This window comes from Coregonus clupeaformis, unplaced genomic scaffold (genome assembly GCF_020615455.1).
Source record: "Coregonus clupeaformis isolate EN_2021a unplaced genomic scaffold, ASM2061545v1 scaf0164, whole genome shotgun sequence".
Lineage (NCBI taxonomy): Eukaryota > Metazoa > Chordata > Actinopteri > Salmoniformes > Salmonidae > Coregonus > Coregonus clupeaformis.
This window is the reverse complement of record NW_025533619.1, coordinates 154,209-168,754: the sequence shown is the minus strand read 5'-3', so window position 1 is coordinate 168,754 and position 14,546 is coordinate 154,209. Positions and strand designations below refer to the sequence as shown.

General features: G+C 42.1%; 1 protein-coding gene across 2 annotated transcripts in view; it reads right to left on the bottom strand.

Annotated features, from left to right (window-relative positions):
• LOC121570346 (transmembrane protein 235-like) overlaps nucleotides 1–14,050 on the bottom strand; it is a 30,595-nt gene extending 16,545 nt beyond the window's left edge. The window contains exons 1-4 of one of the 2 annotated variants that reach the window (XM_041881801.2): nucleotides 13,934–14,050; nucleotides 13,076–13,180; nucleotides 11,633–11,713; nucleotides 9,588–9,725 (exon numbers count right to left, since the gene is read on the bottom strand). In XM_041881801.2, the coding sequence (XP_041737735.1) occupies nucleotides 9,588–9,725; nucleotides 11,633–11,713; nucleotides 13,076–13,180; nucleotide 13,934 (325 nt within the window). In that variant the 5' untranslated portion in view covers nucleotides 13,935–14,050. Of the gene's footprint in view, nucleotides 1–9,587; nucleotides 9,726–11,632; nucleotides 11,714–13,075; nucleotides 13,401–13,933 lie in introns of those variants that run through there. The other variant, XM_041881800.1, reaches the window with a different exon arrangement.
• Nucleotides 14,051–14,546: the final 496 nt, after the last annotated feature.

The window sequence follows — 14,546 nt, the reverse complement described above, 5'->3', positions numbered from 1 at the left end:
ATGGATGGCTCTGTCATGCCCTGGCTCTGGGGACGCTTGTATGTTGAGCCAGGGTGTGAGTGTTCTTTATGTTGTTCTAGTTTTGTGTTTCTAGGGTATAGTTCTTGTATTGTGTTTCTATGTTGGCCACAGTGGTTCTCAATCAGAGGCAACGAGTGTCAGCTGTTGCTGGTTGTCTCTGATTGGGAACCATATTTAAACAGTCTGTTTTTCCACAGTGTTTGTGGGATCTTGTTCCTGTTGTAGGTTTGTACCTTTGGACGTCACGTATCGTTTTTGTTATTTTGTTCGTGTATCAATAATAAAAGCATGTTCGCAAATAACGCTGCGCATTGGTCCTCTGTATACGACGATCGTGACAGAAGATCCCACCAAAACTGGACCAAGCAGCGTGCCAGTGGCCCCCTTAACCACCAGGTTAAGGGGGCCACTGGTCACAAAGGGGAAGGAAAGTGTAGAGGCACGGCGAGAGGTACTGGGGTGTGTTACCAGTCCGGTCCGGCCCGTTCCTGATCCCCGCGTAGGGCCAGTGGCGTGTGTCGCCAGCCCGGTCCGGCCTGTTCCTGCTCCCCGCACCAAGCCTGTGGTGCGCGTCGCCAGCCCGGCCCGGCCTGTTCCTGCTCCCCGCACCAAGTCAGTGGTGCGCGTCGCCAGCCCGGCCCGGTCCATTCCTGCTCTCCGCACCAAGTCAGTGGTGCGCTTCGTCAGCCCGGTCCGGCCCGCTCCTGCTCCCCGCACCAAGCCTATGGTGCACGTCGCCAGCCCGGCTCGGCCTGTTCCTGCTCCCCACACCAAGCCAGTGGTGTGCGTCGTCAGTCCGGCACAGCCCGTGCCTGTTCCACCGGTGCCTGGTCCGGTACCGGTCAGCTGCTCCACGCCGGAGCTAGAGCAATCCGCTCCACCAGTGTTCAGTCCAGCTCCGGCCAGCAGGGCCAGACCGGACCAGGGGTACTGTGGGGGGTTAGAGAGGGAGTGGGGATCATGCCCAGAGCTGGATCCGCCGCCAAGGCGGAGTGCCCACCCGGTCCCTCCCCTGTGGTGTTCTGTTGGCGCGGTCGGAGTCCGCGCCTTTGGGGGGGGGTACTGTCACGCCCTGGCTCTGGGGACGCTTGTATGTTGAGCCAGGGTGTGAGTGTTCTTTATGTTGTTCTAGTTTTGTGTTTCTAGGGTATAGTTCTTGTATTGTGTTTCTATGTTGGCCAGAGTGGTTCTCAATCAGAGGCAACGAGTGTCAGCTGTTGCTGGTTGTCTCTGATTGGGAACCATATTTAAACAGTCTGTTTTTCCACAGTGTTTGTGGAATCTTGTTCCTGTTGTAGGTTTGTGTTTTGCACCTTTGGACGTCACGTATCGTTTTTGTTATTTTGTTTGTGTATCAATAATAAAAGCATGTTCGCAAATAACGCTGCGCATTGGTCCTCTGTATACGACGATCGTGACAGGCTCCATCCACAACATTTCAAACTCTCTTACTCAGGCAGTGCCATTAGCTACTATGGTGGTGATTATGCAGGGTTCCTTTTATCTCATCCCCAGTAATATTTAACCAGCATCTTACCTTGATCTAATGGTAGGCTGGGAGAGTTTTTCAAAGGTGTCCTATTAGCTGCCGCACTATTAGCTACCCTGTAATAATGTTCAGGTGTGACCCAAGACTTACCTAGATACAAAGATTTGTATTACATTTTACAAACCTGTAATTGGAATGGGTGCTGTAGAGGAAATTATCATCTAAATATAAGGAGGATGATTACAACAGTTATTGCTATCACAGAATAAACACATTCGTTTTTAGTTCACATGCTTCATCCACAAATATGATTTTCCACTTGAACCAGGATTAAATTATATTCCTTTAGGTTTGTGGCCATCAGCTAATCTTGTCAATTATGTGATGGATTTTTTGTTTACTGGTTTACTATCACCTGGCTGCTTTCCAGCTGAACTCATGACAAGCTAGCCTAAAGCAATCATTATGGAACCTGCCGGACAAGGCTCCATGGGATTTTCTTAATGCTAAAGTGGATCTGATTGAATAGAGCCCTAAGTCAAGCTATACCTCCTACCAGGTAGAAGTCATAAACATCCAGCATGGCATCTATATTAGGACATTGTCAGTTGTCAGACCAAACTCCCTCAGTTGTTAGACCAAACTCCCTCAGTTGTTAGAGTAGAGTAGTACTTTATTGATCCCTACTTGGGAAATTGTTTTATCAGTCAGCATCATCAATAGATTTCAACGACAAGACACATAACAATGACAAACATGATAAAAAAACACACCTTAAGACAGATATGAAGGCACATGGACCTTAATAGCCATAAAATATAGAATCCAATTCAAGGAGTTAGGAAATGATGTTGTTTATCCTCCTCTGGGGAAACAAGCAACAACCACATTTATAGTAAGAAGACGTTGTAAATTAGTTCATCATTAAAAAGCCTCATGGCTGTGGGTAAGAAGGACCGTCTAAACCTCTCTGTGGAGCTTCTGGGCAGGATGAACCTGAAGCTGAAGCTGCTCCTGTGCTGCACTACCCTGCTGTAGAGTGGGTGGGTGGCATTGTCCATGATCATGTGTCTTAGCTTGCAGCCTTTTTATGAACCTGCTAGACCAAACTATCTCAGTGGTCCGAATATGGATGCTGTAGATCGAATAAGCCCTTCTAATTTAGCTTGTTGATATCATTGAATTAAACAGGATTTAAAAAACATGCCTTGGCAAGGTATGGTGTCATGCATTGGATTTTGGATTGACAACAGTCAGCATCGTTATATATGTGACACCAATGTAGGCCTATCTAATATTGTATTCTAGGTTCAAATCAATTGGTGTCGTACACAGTCTAGCAGATGTTATAGCGGTTGCAATGAAATGCTTGTGTTACGAGCTCCTAACAGAGCAGCAAAAACGTCTAACAATTACACAAATAATAACAAACTGGAAACAAGAAATCAGGTATGTCAGGACTAATCCAGTTAACAACCCAAATAACACTGTATCAGTAATATAAATGTAATCTATACGTATCTACACCGGATGGATTTACACAAGATATCCTAAGAATGATATGTACAGCAGTAGATATATTACAGTGAGCTACAGTATGTCAAGAATCCAGTATATACCGTTTTTTACAATCACTTTGGCACTAATTTCAGAACCTTGATGTCATTTTTCAAAACTCTAGACACAAAACTCACAACCAATGATCAAAATGCACATTTTTCAAAACTCTAACACTTTTTTCAATTGCTTGGATACAATACACATAAAACTAAGATAATTTGTTCATTTAACAAAAATCACCTGTTCAATATGACACAACTTAACATCAAAGTACTACTATTTCAAAAGGCAATTCACACATTACATTTCAGATGAGTGTCTATTCATTTCATTACAATTATCCAACTATCAATTGACACAACTGCTCAAAATTAGAAGTAACTGTTGCATTGCTCTTAATGCATAGTTGTATGGAAACAGACAAACAATATTCAGTTTCAAAGTAACGAGATTCAAATCAAATCAAATCTAATTTTATTGGCCACATGCGCCGAATACAACAGGTGCAGACATTACAGTGAAATGCTTACTTACAGCCCTTAACCAACAGTGCATTTATTTTTAACAAAAAAGTAAAAATAAAACAACAACAAAAAAGTGTTGAGAAAAAAAAGAGCAGAAGTAAAATAAAATAACAGTAGGGAGGCTATATATCATTGTCAACAATTAGCGTGGAGCATGAACCAATAAGACTACATTATCTATGGATGTAATATTTCATCATCATTCTTTATCAGACACCGTTTCTATGGTCCCCTTGTAACCTTCCTTGATGAGCTCGATCAGGCCTGTAGAGCTGGTGGCGTGACCTATGTCATTGTGTGGGATAATGTCAGGTTCCACCATGCTCATATGGTGCAAGCATGGTTTCAGGCCCATGCACAATTTACCACCCTGTATTTACCCCCATACTCTCCTTTCCTTAACCCGATTGAGGAATTTTTCTCCACATGGAGATGGAAGGTTTAATGATAGGCGCACTCATGAACAAGTCACTCTTCTCCAGGCCATGGATGACGCATGCAATGACATCACGGCAGACCAGTGTCAGGCCTGGTTTCGCCATGGCCAAAGGTTTTTCCCAAGATGTTTGGCTAATGAAAACATCCATTGTGATGTAGATGAGAACCTGTGGCCAAAACCACAAGACAGAGTTGATGAAAATGTACAAGTACAGTAATCACTCCTATGTTTTGCTTTTTACAGTACAAGCAAGCAAGTTGAGGAACACTGCATTTGATGTTTTACAGTACTGTATTGTTTTTCATCAATATATTTCAGATTTTGTTCAGTGATTCCACTGTGTCTGTAGTATTCTCTCTACTACTGCAGTACTTTTACAGGGATGTATTTACATGTAGTACCATAATGAAATATGTATCACCTGTTTTGTACTACAATATTTAATGATCGTACGAACAATGACACAGTGAAACTATCGGTTGCTTGTGTGTGGGTGATCTAAATTAACGTTTCATTGGTATTTCACAATAAATTTGTTTTTTGAACCAATGATTGTGCAAGTGCAAGATTTATTTAAAGATATGAATGCACAACGCAATGTTTTGAACATTGGACAGCCTGTGTTACAAGTGATGACCGTTTTGAGTTTTGTGTCTAGAGTTTTGAAAAATGACGTCAAGGTTCTGAAATTAGTGCCAAAGTGATTGTAAAAAACTGTAAATAAACAGTGTAGCAGTACATGGGACAGCAGCCTTGGCAGTGTGTGTCTGTGAGTGTGTGTGTATGTGCGTGTGTTTGTGAGTATTGGCGTATGCGTGTGAGTGAGTGTATATGTGAGTACAGGAGTCTGTGTGTCTATGAGGTGTGTGTGTGTGGGTGTGTGTGTGTGTGTGTGTGTGTGTGTGTGTGTGTGTGTGTGTGTGTGTGTGTGTGTGTGTGTGTGTGTGTGTGTGTGTGTGTGTGTGTGTGTGTGTGTGTGTGTGTGTGTGTGTGTGTGTGTGTGTGTGTGTGTGTGTGTGTGTGTGTGTGTGTGTGTGTGTGTGTGTGAGAGAGAGAGAGCGAGAGCTTGTGTGTTTGTTTTGTGTGAGTGAGTCTATCTTTGTCTCAAGTACAAGGTGTGCACATCCAGTACAAAGACAGAACAGATGGATCTCTGTAATGTCTACAATATTGGACGAGTAGGAGAAAAATACTGGAAAAGATAGTGCTTTTTGTTTTCATCACAACATTCATTTCAACCAGCCTGCTGCCTGAAGACCATAGAGAAAAACAAGTAGCACTCTGAAGGCCTAGTTCAAACAGGCTCAGACTAAGTAATACCACAGGTAAATAACTGTGTGGAAAACAGCCCAGCAGTACTCTGAAGGCCTAGTTCAAACAGGCCCAGACAGTATGATTCCATCCGTATAAAACCATAACATCCAGCCACATATGCATTGTTTTATGGCATCCATATTAGGGCATTGTCAGACCAAACTCCCTCAATTGTCTGAGAAAACTCCCTCAGTTGTCCAATTATGGATGCAGAATAGAACATAAGCCCTAATGTAGCTTTTATTTATTTTTTCTAATTTAGCTGGTTGATATCATTGAAGCAATGATACCACAGGGAAACAAATATCGAAAAAGAGAGTGCTTTCTGTTTTCATGAAACCAGACATAAAAACAAGGCTGCTTATCAACTGTGTGGAAAACAGCCAAGTAGACTCTGATATGCTGGTTCAATCAGGCCAAAACATCCATGTAGACTCTGATATCCTGGTTCAATCAGGCCAAAACATCCAAGTAGACTCTGATATCCTGCTTCAATCAGACCAAAACATCCAAGTAGACTCTGATATCCTGGTTCAATCAGGCCAAAACATCCAAGTAGACTCTGATATCATGGTTCAATCAGGCCAAAACATCCAAGTAGACTCTGATATCCTGGTTCAATCAGGCCAAAACAGCCAAGTAGACTCTGATATCCTGGTTCAATCAGGCCAAAACATCCAAGTAGACTCTGATATCCTGGTTCAATCAAAAACAGCCAAGTAGACTCTGATATCCTGGTTCAATCAGTCCAATACAGCCAAGTAGACTCTAATATCCTGGTTCAATCAGGCCAAAACATCCAAGTAGACTCTGATATCCTGGTTCAATCAGGCCAAAACATCCAAGTAGACTCTGATATCCTGGTTCTATCAGGCCAAGCCAGTCTGATTCCTTGCCATTACGGGGCGGCAGGTAGCTTAGTGGGTAAGAGCGTTGTGCCAGTAACCGAAAGGTCGCTGGTTCTAATCCCCGAGCCGACTAGGTGAAAAAATTCTGTCGATGTGCCCTTGAGCAAGGCACTTAACCCTAATTGCTCCTGTAAGTCGCTCTGGATAAGAGCGTCTGCTAAATGTAAATGTAATTACCACTGGGTAGTTTTCCCCCACTACCGTGATGAGCAATCACTCCAACCTCTGATCAATGCTCCATCAAATATTGAAATGGTGCTGTTTAGCACTCCTCCTGATCAGAACCAAGACAATGTAGCTATATACCAGCAAGGATATCAGCTGTGTAACACAATAAGATTTGATCAGAATGTGGATTCAGAAAGAGCATGATCTGTTGCAGTGTTTGTGGGAGGAAAGGCGTGTTTTGTTCAATAAGATACATCTGTTCTTGACAGCTGCCACAGTTGGTTCTATGTGAGTGTTTCTCATAAAAAGTTGACAATTGCAAATTAACTCTCATCTTCATAGAAGTCTAGAAGTCTAGGCTGCTCTTTCTCTCTCTCTCTCTCTCTCTCTCTCTTTCTCTCTGTACATTTGTATATATATATATATATATATATATATATATTATTTATATATATACAGTATAAACATATTGTTTTAATAATTAGCATAATGTTGATCTTAATTATCTTAACCCGCAATGATGTTTAAAGACTGCAAAGCTGGCAGTCAGTTGGTTGGTTGTATTGAGTTTGAAATGCCAGGGTCTGAGGTTGAGGAGAAGTCAAAAAGCGAAGACAGTGGAGATGGCAGAGGCTTGTAGTAGGACTGTACCATCCTACTCTGGACTACTGATGAGTGGTGGGCTTTCTGGCGCCAACAGCTGCCGGGGAATCACCCAAGTAGGTAGAACTTATAGTGGAGGAGTAGCTACAAAGTCAAGTGGTTACACTATAAGTAAGTTACATGTAATGTAAAAAAAAACTACTACTATAATAATGTAGAAATACATAATGCTATGTTTATGTGCATTCTTGGCTGAAGATTAATCAAACCTGCATTGGGAGTAGCAGGATAATTAACATGGCTCCTTCTTTCCTTAACAAAAAATGGTAATGAAGTAAAAACTAAATAATATAATAGCCTACTTATAATGGTTGATATACAGTATGTGTGCCTCACAGAAAGTGATATATTCATGTTTTTATTTTATTTCACTGTGGGGGTGATTTGAAATGTGTGTGTATTTTGGTTCTTCATCACAGCACTTCACTCAGTCTCAGCTGGACTAGTTCTCATATCTTCTTCTGTTTGGAGGTGCTGAGTGCTGTCATCAGAAGCTATTCACAAGGAAAGCTTTTTACTTGTCAAGTTGGCAACACATAAGGTGTTCCTATCTCCATTAGGTAGACATAGAGCAGTTATTATTTATGGGTCAAAATGTAAGGGTTAGACATTACGAGACATGATGCTCTCATTATGCCATATTTATTCTGCTGCTGCAAGAAATAAAAAAAAACAGATGAATGAAATATGTCTTCTTTGTGTGAGACTGCAAACAGACATGAACACATGCTACCCCAGCGAAGGTATGTATCTTTCCAGCAGGGCTGTTATTGACGACTTGTCAATCTAATTGGAAACATGTCTGGTCTTTTTAATTCCGCTAGAGCAAGGCTGTTCAACTCTGGTCCTGGAGGGCCAAAACACCCCTGGTTTTTATCCTATCCTTCTAATCAGGGACTGATTCAGACCTGGGACACCAGGTGAGTACAATTAATAACTACCAAGTAGAAACAAACAACAGAAGTGTTTTGGCCCTCCAGGACCGGAGTTGAACAGCCCTGTCCTAGAGGCTGGAAGCAGCACAGGGTCAGCCGCAGAGCAGCGCCCCTGGGACAGGGTAGGGGTTCAGTGTCTTGCTGCAGTGCCCCTGGGGCAAGGTAGGGGTTCAGTTCCTTGCTGTATTGCCCCTGGGGCAGGGTAGGGGTTCAGTATCTTGCTGCAGTGTCCCTGGGGCAAGGTAGGGGTTCAGTTCCTTGCTGTATCGCCCCTGGGGCAGGGTACGGGTTCAGTGTCTTGCTGCAGTGCCCCTGGGGCAGGTTAGGGGTTCAGTGTCTTGCTGCAGTGCCCCTGGGGCAGGTTAGGGGTTCAGTGTCTTGCTGCAGTGCCCCTGGGGAAGGTTAGGGGTTCAGTGTCTTGCTGCAGTGCCCCTGGGGCAGGTTAGGTGTTCAGTGTCTTGCTGCAGCACCCCTGGGGAAGGTTAGGGGTTCAGTGTCTTGCTGCAGTGCCCCTGGGGCAGGTTAGGGGTTCAGTGTCTTGCTGCAGCACCCCTGGGGCAGGTTAGGGGTTCAGTGTCTTGCTGCAGTGCCCCTGGGGAAGGTTAGGGGTTCAGTGTCTTGCTGCAGTGCCCCTGGGGCAGGTTAGGTGTTCAGTGTCTTGCTGCAGCACCCCTGGGGCGCTGGTTCTGTGCCAAGGTGCATTGAAGTTCTTCTGGGAGCTTGTGGTGGCCCGACACCCTATTAAGACACTTCATGTTGGTGTTTGTGATAAAACTTAAAGAGCCACTGAACACACCGATTGGCACATATTGCTCATTAGAAAAATGAGATTTCAGTTTCCTGACCGATTTCACATTTGGTTAATTATGTTTGTCCCCCATGACAAACTGTAGAAGTGGAAGCCTATTTCACTTCCTCAAAGTCCCAAGAATGAATCTAAGATAACTCAAGAAATCTGTAATAAATGTTGACGTTTTGGCCGAGGATGTTTTAGTTGCACAATTTTACATCTAACTAAGGTGTTTGGTGCATTATTTCTCAAGTAAACGCAGTGTGACGCACAGATGTTACAAACTCTGTTGTAGACTAAACTGACTTTATGACCAAAATTATTTTATTTACACTTTGTAGTCAATTTTGACACTAGAATAACTGTTTCTGACTCATATTGATGCCTCAAAAGGATTCGTTGCTTTTTAAAAGCAGTCGCTCTTTAATCCACAGTCTTTTTTTTTTTCTTTCAAAAGGTTCACCTTTGATCGAGTCTGCCTTGAGTGCCAGGTTGGCAAAGTTGGCACTTTTGGGACTATTCTATTGTTTCCATTGTGCTGGGAAAGCTCAACCAAACACAAATACTATTTTAACCCAGCTCTGAAAACCAGGGTCGTGTTCATTAAGGCACGCAACAGATTTTTTTTTAAATCGTAATAAAAAAACTAAAAAGAGTGTTTCTCATTGGACAAGTCCAGGTAGTAACTCCTTATCTCAGTCCGTTCTCTTCCGTTTAGTGCCTAATGAACACGACCCAGGCCTGAACACCAGTGGATGCTCCAGAAAGTCACTTACTGCAGAAGAGGAAGTAGGATGCAGAGCCGGCCAGCAGGCTGGGATTCCTGGCCAGAGAGCTGACCAGACCACAGATCCCTCCCAACACGACCAGCAACAGACTGAGAGGCAGCAGGATGACTATCACCTTGTGGGAGTCTGCAGGAAGACCCAGAATGCAAAGCATGCAGGGTTACTGTGATCTGGAAAAATAGATATCACTGTACATTGTCCTCTCACCAACACATGTCCACACAGTGTGTGTCTGTTTGTGTGTGTGAACAGTTGATGTTGAGATGTGTCTGTTACTTGAACTCTGTGAAGCATTTATTTGGGCTGCAATTTCTGAGGCTGGTAATGAACGTATCCTCTGCAGCAGAGGTAACTCTGGGTCTTCCATTCTTGTGGCAGTCCTCATAAGAGCCAGTTTCATCATAGCACTTGATGATTTTTGCGAAACTTTCAAAGTTCTTGACATATTCATGTCTTAAAGTAATGATGTACTGTCATTTCTGGCTACTTTGAAGAATCTCAAATATAAAACATATTTTGATTTGTTTAACACTTTTTTTGTTACTACATGATTCCATATGTGTTATTTCATAGTTTTGATGTCTTCACTATTATTCTACAATGTAGAAAATAGTAAAAAATAAAGAAAAACCCTGGAATGTGTAGGTGTGTCCAAACTTTTGACTGGTACTGTATATACACACTCACACACACACACACACATATCTGACAGCCTTCTCACCTTTCTGCACTCACACACTCACACACACACACGTTTGACAATGATATAAATATATCCAAAATATCCATTAAAAAAGAAAAACTTTGTTTCTCAGCTTGGTCTGTTTCACCACCATCTTCCTGAAATGCTACTTGTCCTTAAGTCAAGTGTCCACTACAGGCAGATAAAAGCTCAACTACATGTTTTGTAATGAACCTTTTCATTGTATGGGGTCTATATTGTACTGTCCAAGTGGAGTCCAACGATGCTGATTCACTTTGTAAACAGTGAGCCCATCGTACAGACTCAACAACCTGTAATGTTGTGAGTGGGTGTGACAGAGCTTGAACTAACTACAGTCTGTGTCCATTTGGGATGGGATTCGTTTTACTGGGGAGGTCGGGTAATGTAATTATGTGCACGAGCACAAAACACCACATCTGTAATTGTAGTCCCGTAAGAATCTGCCATGTCAGTAATTTTTACATGGCAGGAGAGTAACAATTCCAGCCAGAATAACCTACAGTTTTTTGGCGAACTCCAAGGTCCTCTGATAATACTAGTCCCGTGCGAATTGACATCCCTGTTATTTTAGAGAAATTAGTTTGACAGGTGTTGCTCGCGGTTTGAGCAAGAAAACAATAACTGATTCGATAAATTGAACTAAGTGCTGCGCATAAACTATATATCAATGGCCTACATGTATCACCTTTCACAGTGAATGCATTTGTTTATACGTTGTGTGCGTATTAATTGAATATTGCCAAATGCATCAGTAAAAATATTGCACCTAATTAATGCAATCATTGCTGTTAATAGATTGCAAAGCAGCATACAACTAAATTACCTAAACGTTTGGAAATGATAAGTTAACTTTCTCATCCATAGGCTTAAAATGCATCTCAAGTGCAATTGCACTGTTTAGCTCACATCTGAAGGCTGAGGGGCATTTAGGATGTACTGCTAAAATATTCTAATGATTATGATCACACTTCCTCAATACAAATATTATGACGACACTATACCAAAGATGGTTTGTTATGGTTTAGAAACTTGGAAACCAAGCTCGAGTTATCAGTGTGGCCCTATCACCTGGACATCTTCACGCTTAGAATTAAAACCTCCAGCCTTCCGTCATAAATGTCAATTTATTGAGAAAAAAAAAGTATGAATAAAAACTAATCCAGTCCGAATCGTCCTCTGGAATAACGGACATTCTGGAGTAATAATCACATAACCAACGTTCTCTAGTAATACTAGTCCAGTGCGAATAGGGCTAAAGTCTTCCAAGAAGCAGCCGTCGGAGGCTACATAGCAGAGGCCACATACTCACTGATAAGGTGCTTCTCTATCTCAGTTTTGTTGGAGGTATCCACAAAGAAGGACTGGATTGGCCAAGAGGTGGCATTTTTCCCTGTAAAGAAGAGCAAACACAAGATATGTGTTGACCTTTCAGACCGGTAGACTATACCTAAAATGTCATGCATGCATGACTGTAAGTCGCTTTGGATAAAAGCTTCTGCTAAATGGCAGGTATTGCATATTATATTAGACCTCTCAGACTGGTAGACATGCAAGACAATGTTAAAATACCAGTCAAAAGGTAGGCTTATGACACATACCTATGGCTGTGTAAGGCCTATCTAGTTGCTAATGTCCGGTTACTAAGTGTGTGCCTAACATCGATAGCTGCTTCACTGCTGAGCTCTCAGACAAAAATCTTTACAGGGCATGAATCAACAAATCTATAGCAATGATTGATACTGTTGACACACTGTGTACTGCAGTAGTGTGCTGTAGCACTTGACTTGATACACTATCAGACACTGCAGGTGCCCCCTGCGTAATATGTCACTCCCCTATGGCTCCGTCCCAAACGGCACCTTATTTCCTATGTAGTGCACTACTTTTGACCAGAGATCTATGCAAATAGCGTGTGATTTGGGACACAACTTACTGTCTGCAACAGGAAATATGCTCTATGTTGACAGAGATGCTGTTTAAAAAACAAGGGGAAAGAAACAAGTGTGCTATGTTGATGTGGGAAAAAAATGCTTCTAAAGTGCATCTGTTTATTGTAATGTGTTGTGCATGCAAATTAGTCTCGGTGGGTGAGATTAGCTGATTTACAACAGAGATGCCTATAGACCAGGATTCGGTCCATTCTGAAAGGGGCAGCAATTTGAAGGTAAAACTAAAATCAGTTTTTGTAGTTTAATTTAAATAAATGTAATCTAAAATAAAGTAAGGAAAGCTAAATTAAATTTGGAATGAGAGAGAAAAAACCTACATTAACATATATTTCCCATGGGGCAAAAACTGGTTGAATCAACGTTGTTTCCACATCATTTCAACCAAAAAAATGAAATGTGATGAGGTTGAATCAACATGGAAAAGTGATTGGATTTGCAAAATGTCATCAAGTTATGGGAATTTCGTATTTTCTTTCACCCAACTTTTAACCTAAATGACATTTTTGGTTGATGTCACGTTGAATTCACGTTAGTTGACAACTCAACCAAATATACATTAAAACTAGACGTTGAACTGACGTCTGTGCCCAGTGGGTCGTAGTAGCAGGCTGACATGGGTGGTGCAACAGGTTTAAATTAGGCATATGTATTCCAAGTTATTAGACAAGCTACCAGAAATCACAGCGCAATGTATCGTGAACCGCTATATCAAAGTGTGCGCGCACTAGGCTACGGCATTTGATTTGGGGTACGTAAAAAAAAAACATGAATGTGGTATACGATTGTTAATTAGGTGGACATACCTTCACGGATCCTCCAGAGACCGGAATGCGAACTCAGGTCCTCCAAGTCCGACAGGTTCGCTCTGTTCACATCGATGATGTACCAATAGTCGCTCCCAATTGCCACTGCAAGAAAGCTGAAGCTGAGTAAACCTGAAAAGCCAGCAGTGATAACAACCATTCCGTACTTCATTGTTGTCTAAACTTCGTTAAAAACAAATCCGTGAGCAATTCAAATTAACTTCATGGTCACAAAGAAATCCGTATCACACAACGGTCTGGACCCGCACCCGAGATGGAGAAATGCGCAAAGCTCTCCAACATGGTCTTTATTCTACTCCCGGCAGTCTCGTGCTGACTTGTCAAATTATCCTCGGCCACATCTGCCAGGAGGGTTCTGTTTTGATCATTTCAAATATAATGGAACGAATAATAAAAGAGAACTGCGCTTTGAAATAGTAAATAACGGGAGAGACGGAGTAGCCGACCAATGCATTATTAGCTACTACTGAGAGGGTCCGTTGCTTATAATAATAATATGCCATTTAGCAGACGCTTTTATCCAAAGCGACTTACAGTCATGCGTGCATACATTTTTGTGTATGGGTGGTCCCGGGGATCGAACCCACTACCTTGGCGTTAAAAGCGCCAGGCTCTACCAGTTGAGCTACAGAGGACCACACAAATTGCTGCCCCTTTCACTTATGTAACCCACTCCTCATTCCTGGGTTAGTACAGCAATGCTAGGCTCGTAGGAGCAGTGAGAGTAAACATTAGGCCCTATAAATAAAATGAGCAGGACACCAAGAATACATTTAATAGAAAATAGCCGGATTTAGTAGCAATATGAAGATAAAACACAATAGAGAAATACTTTACTTTGAGTAACTTTTCTAGCTTTAAACTCGAAATGAAAACTTTCTGTCCGATGCTGATGAGGACTCAAAAGGCACTCTATTTTCTCTCTGTCTCGAGCTGGTTGAACAGAAGGTTCTCATCTGAGAGCTGTCAATCAGAGGGCGGAACTGTCAATGGGAAAACCAATAGAATAAAGGAGTGTGCAGTGTTGATAAAACTATTGGCTCAAATGAAATATACTAAACTATTAGCTTAATATGTACTCAATTTAAGCAATGGGTTACACCTAGCCGAGAGGGTACTTGTAGCATTGGCTATGACGCTGCTGCCCAGTCCTACGCAATTCTCTTATAATAATAATTATAATTATAATAATAATAATTGGTCATTTAGCAGACGCTCTTATCCAGAGCGACTTACAGGAGCAATTAGGGTTAAGTGCCTTGCTCAAGGGCACATCGACAGATTTTTCACCTAGTCGGCTCGGGGATTAGAACCAGCGACCTTTCGGTTACTGGCACAACGCTTTTAACCACTAAGCTACCTGCCGCCCCATATTATAACGTGTTTGATGCGCAGTAGCACTGCTAATATGCTAATATATGTTGTATTTCATTAGCGAGCCTATTTTGGA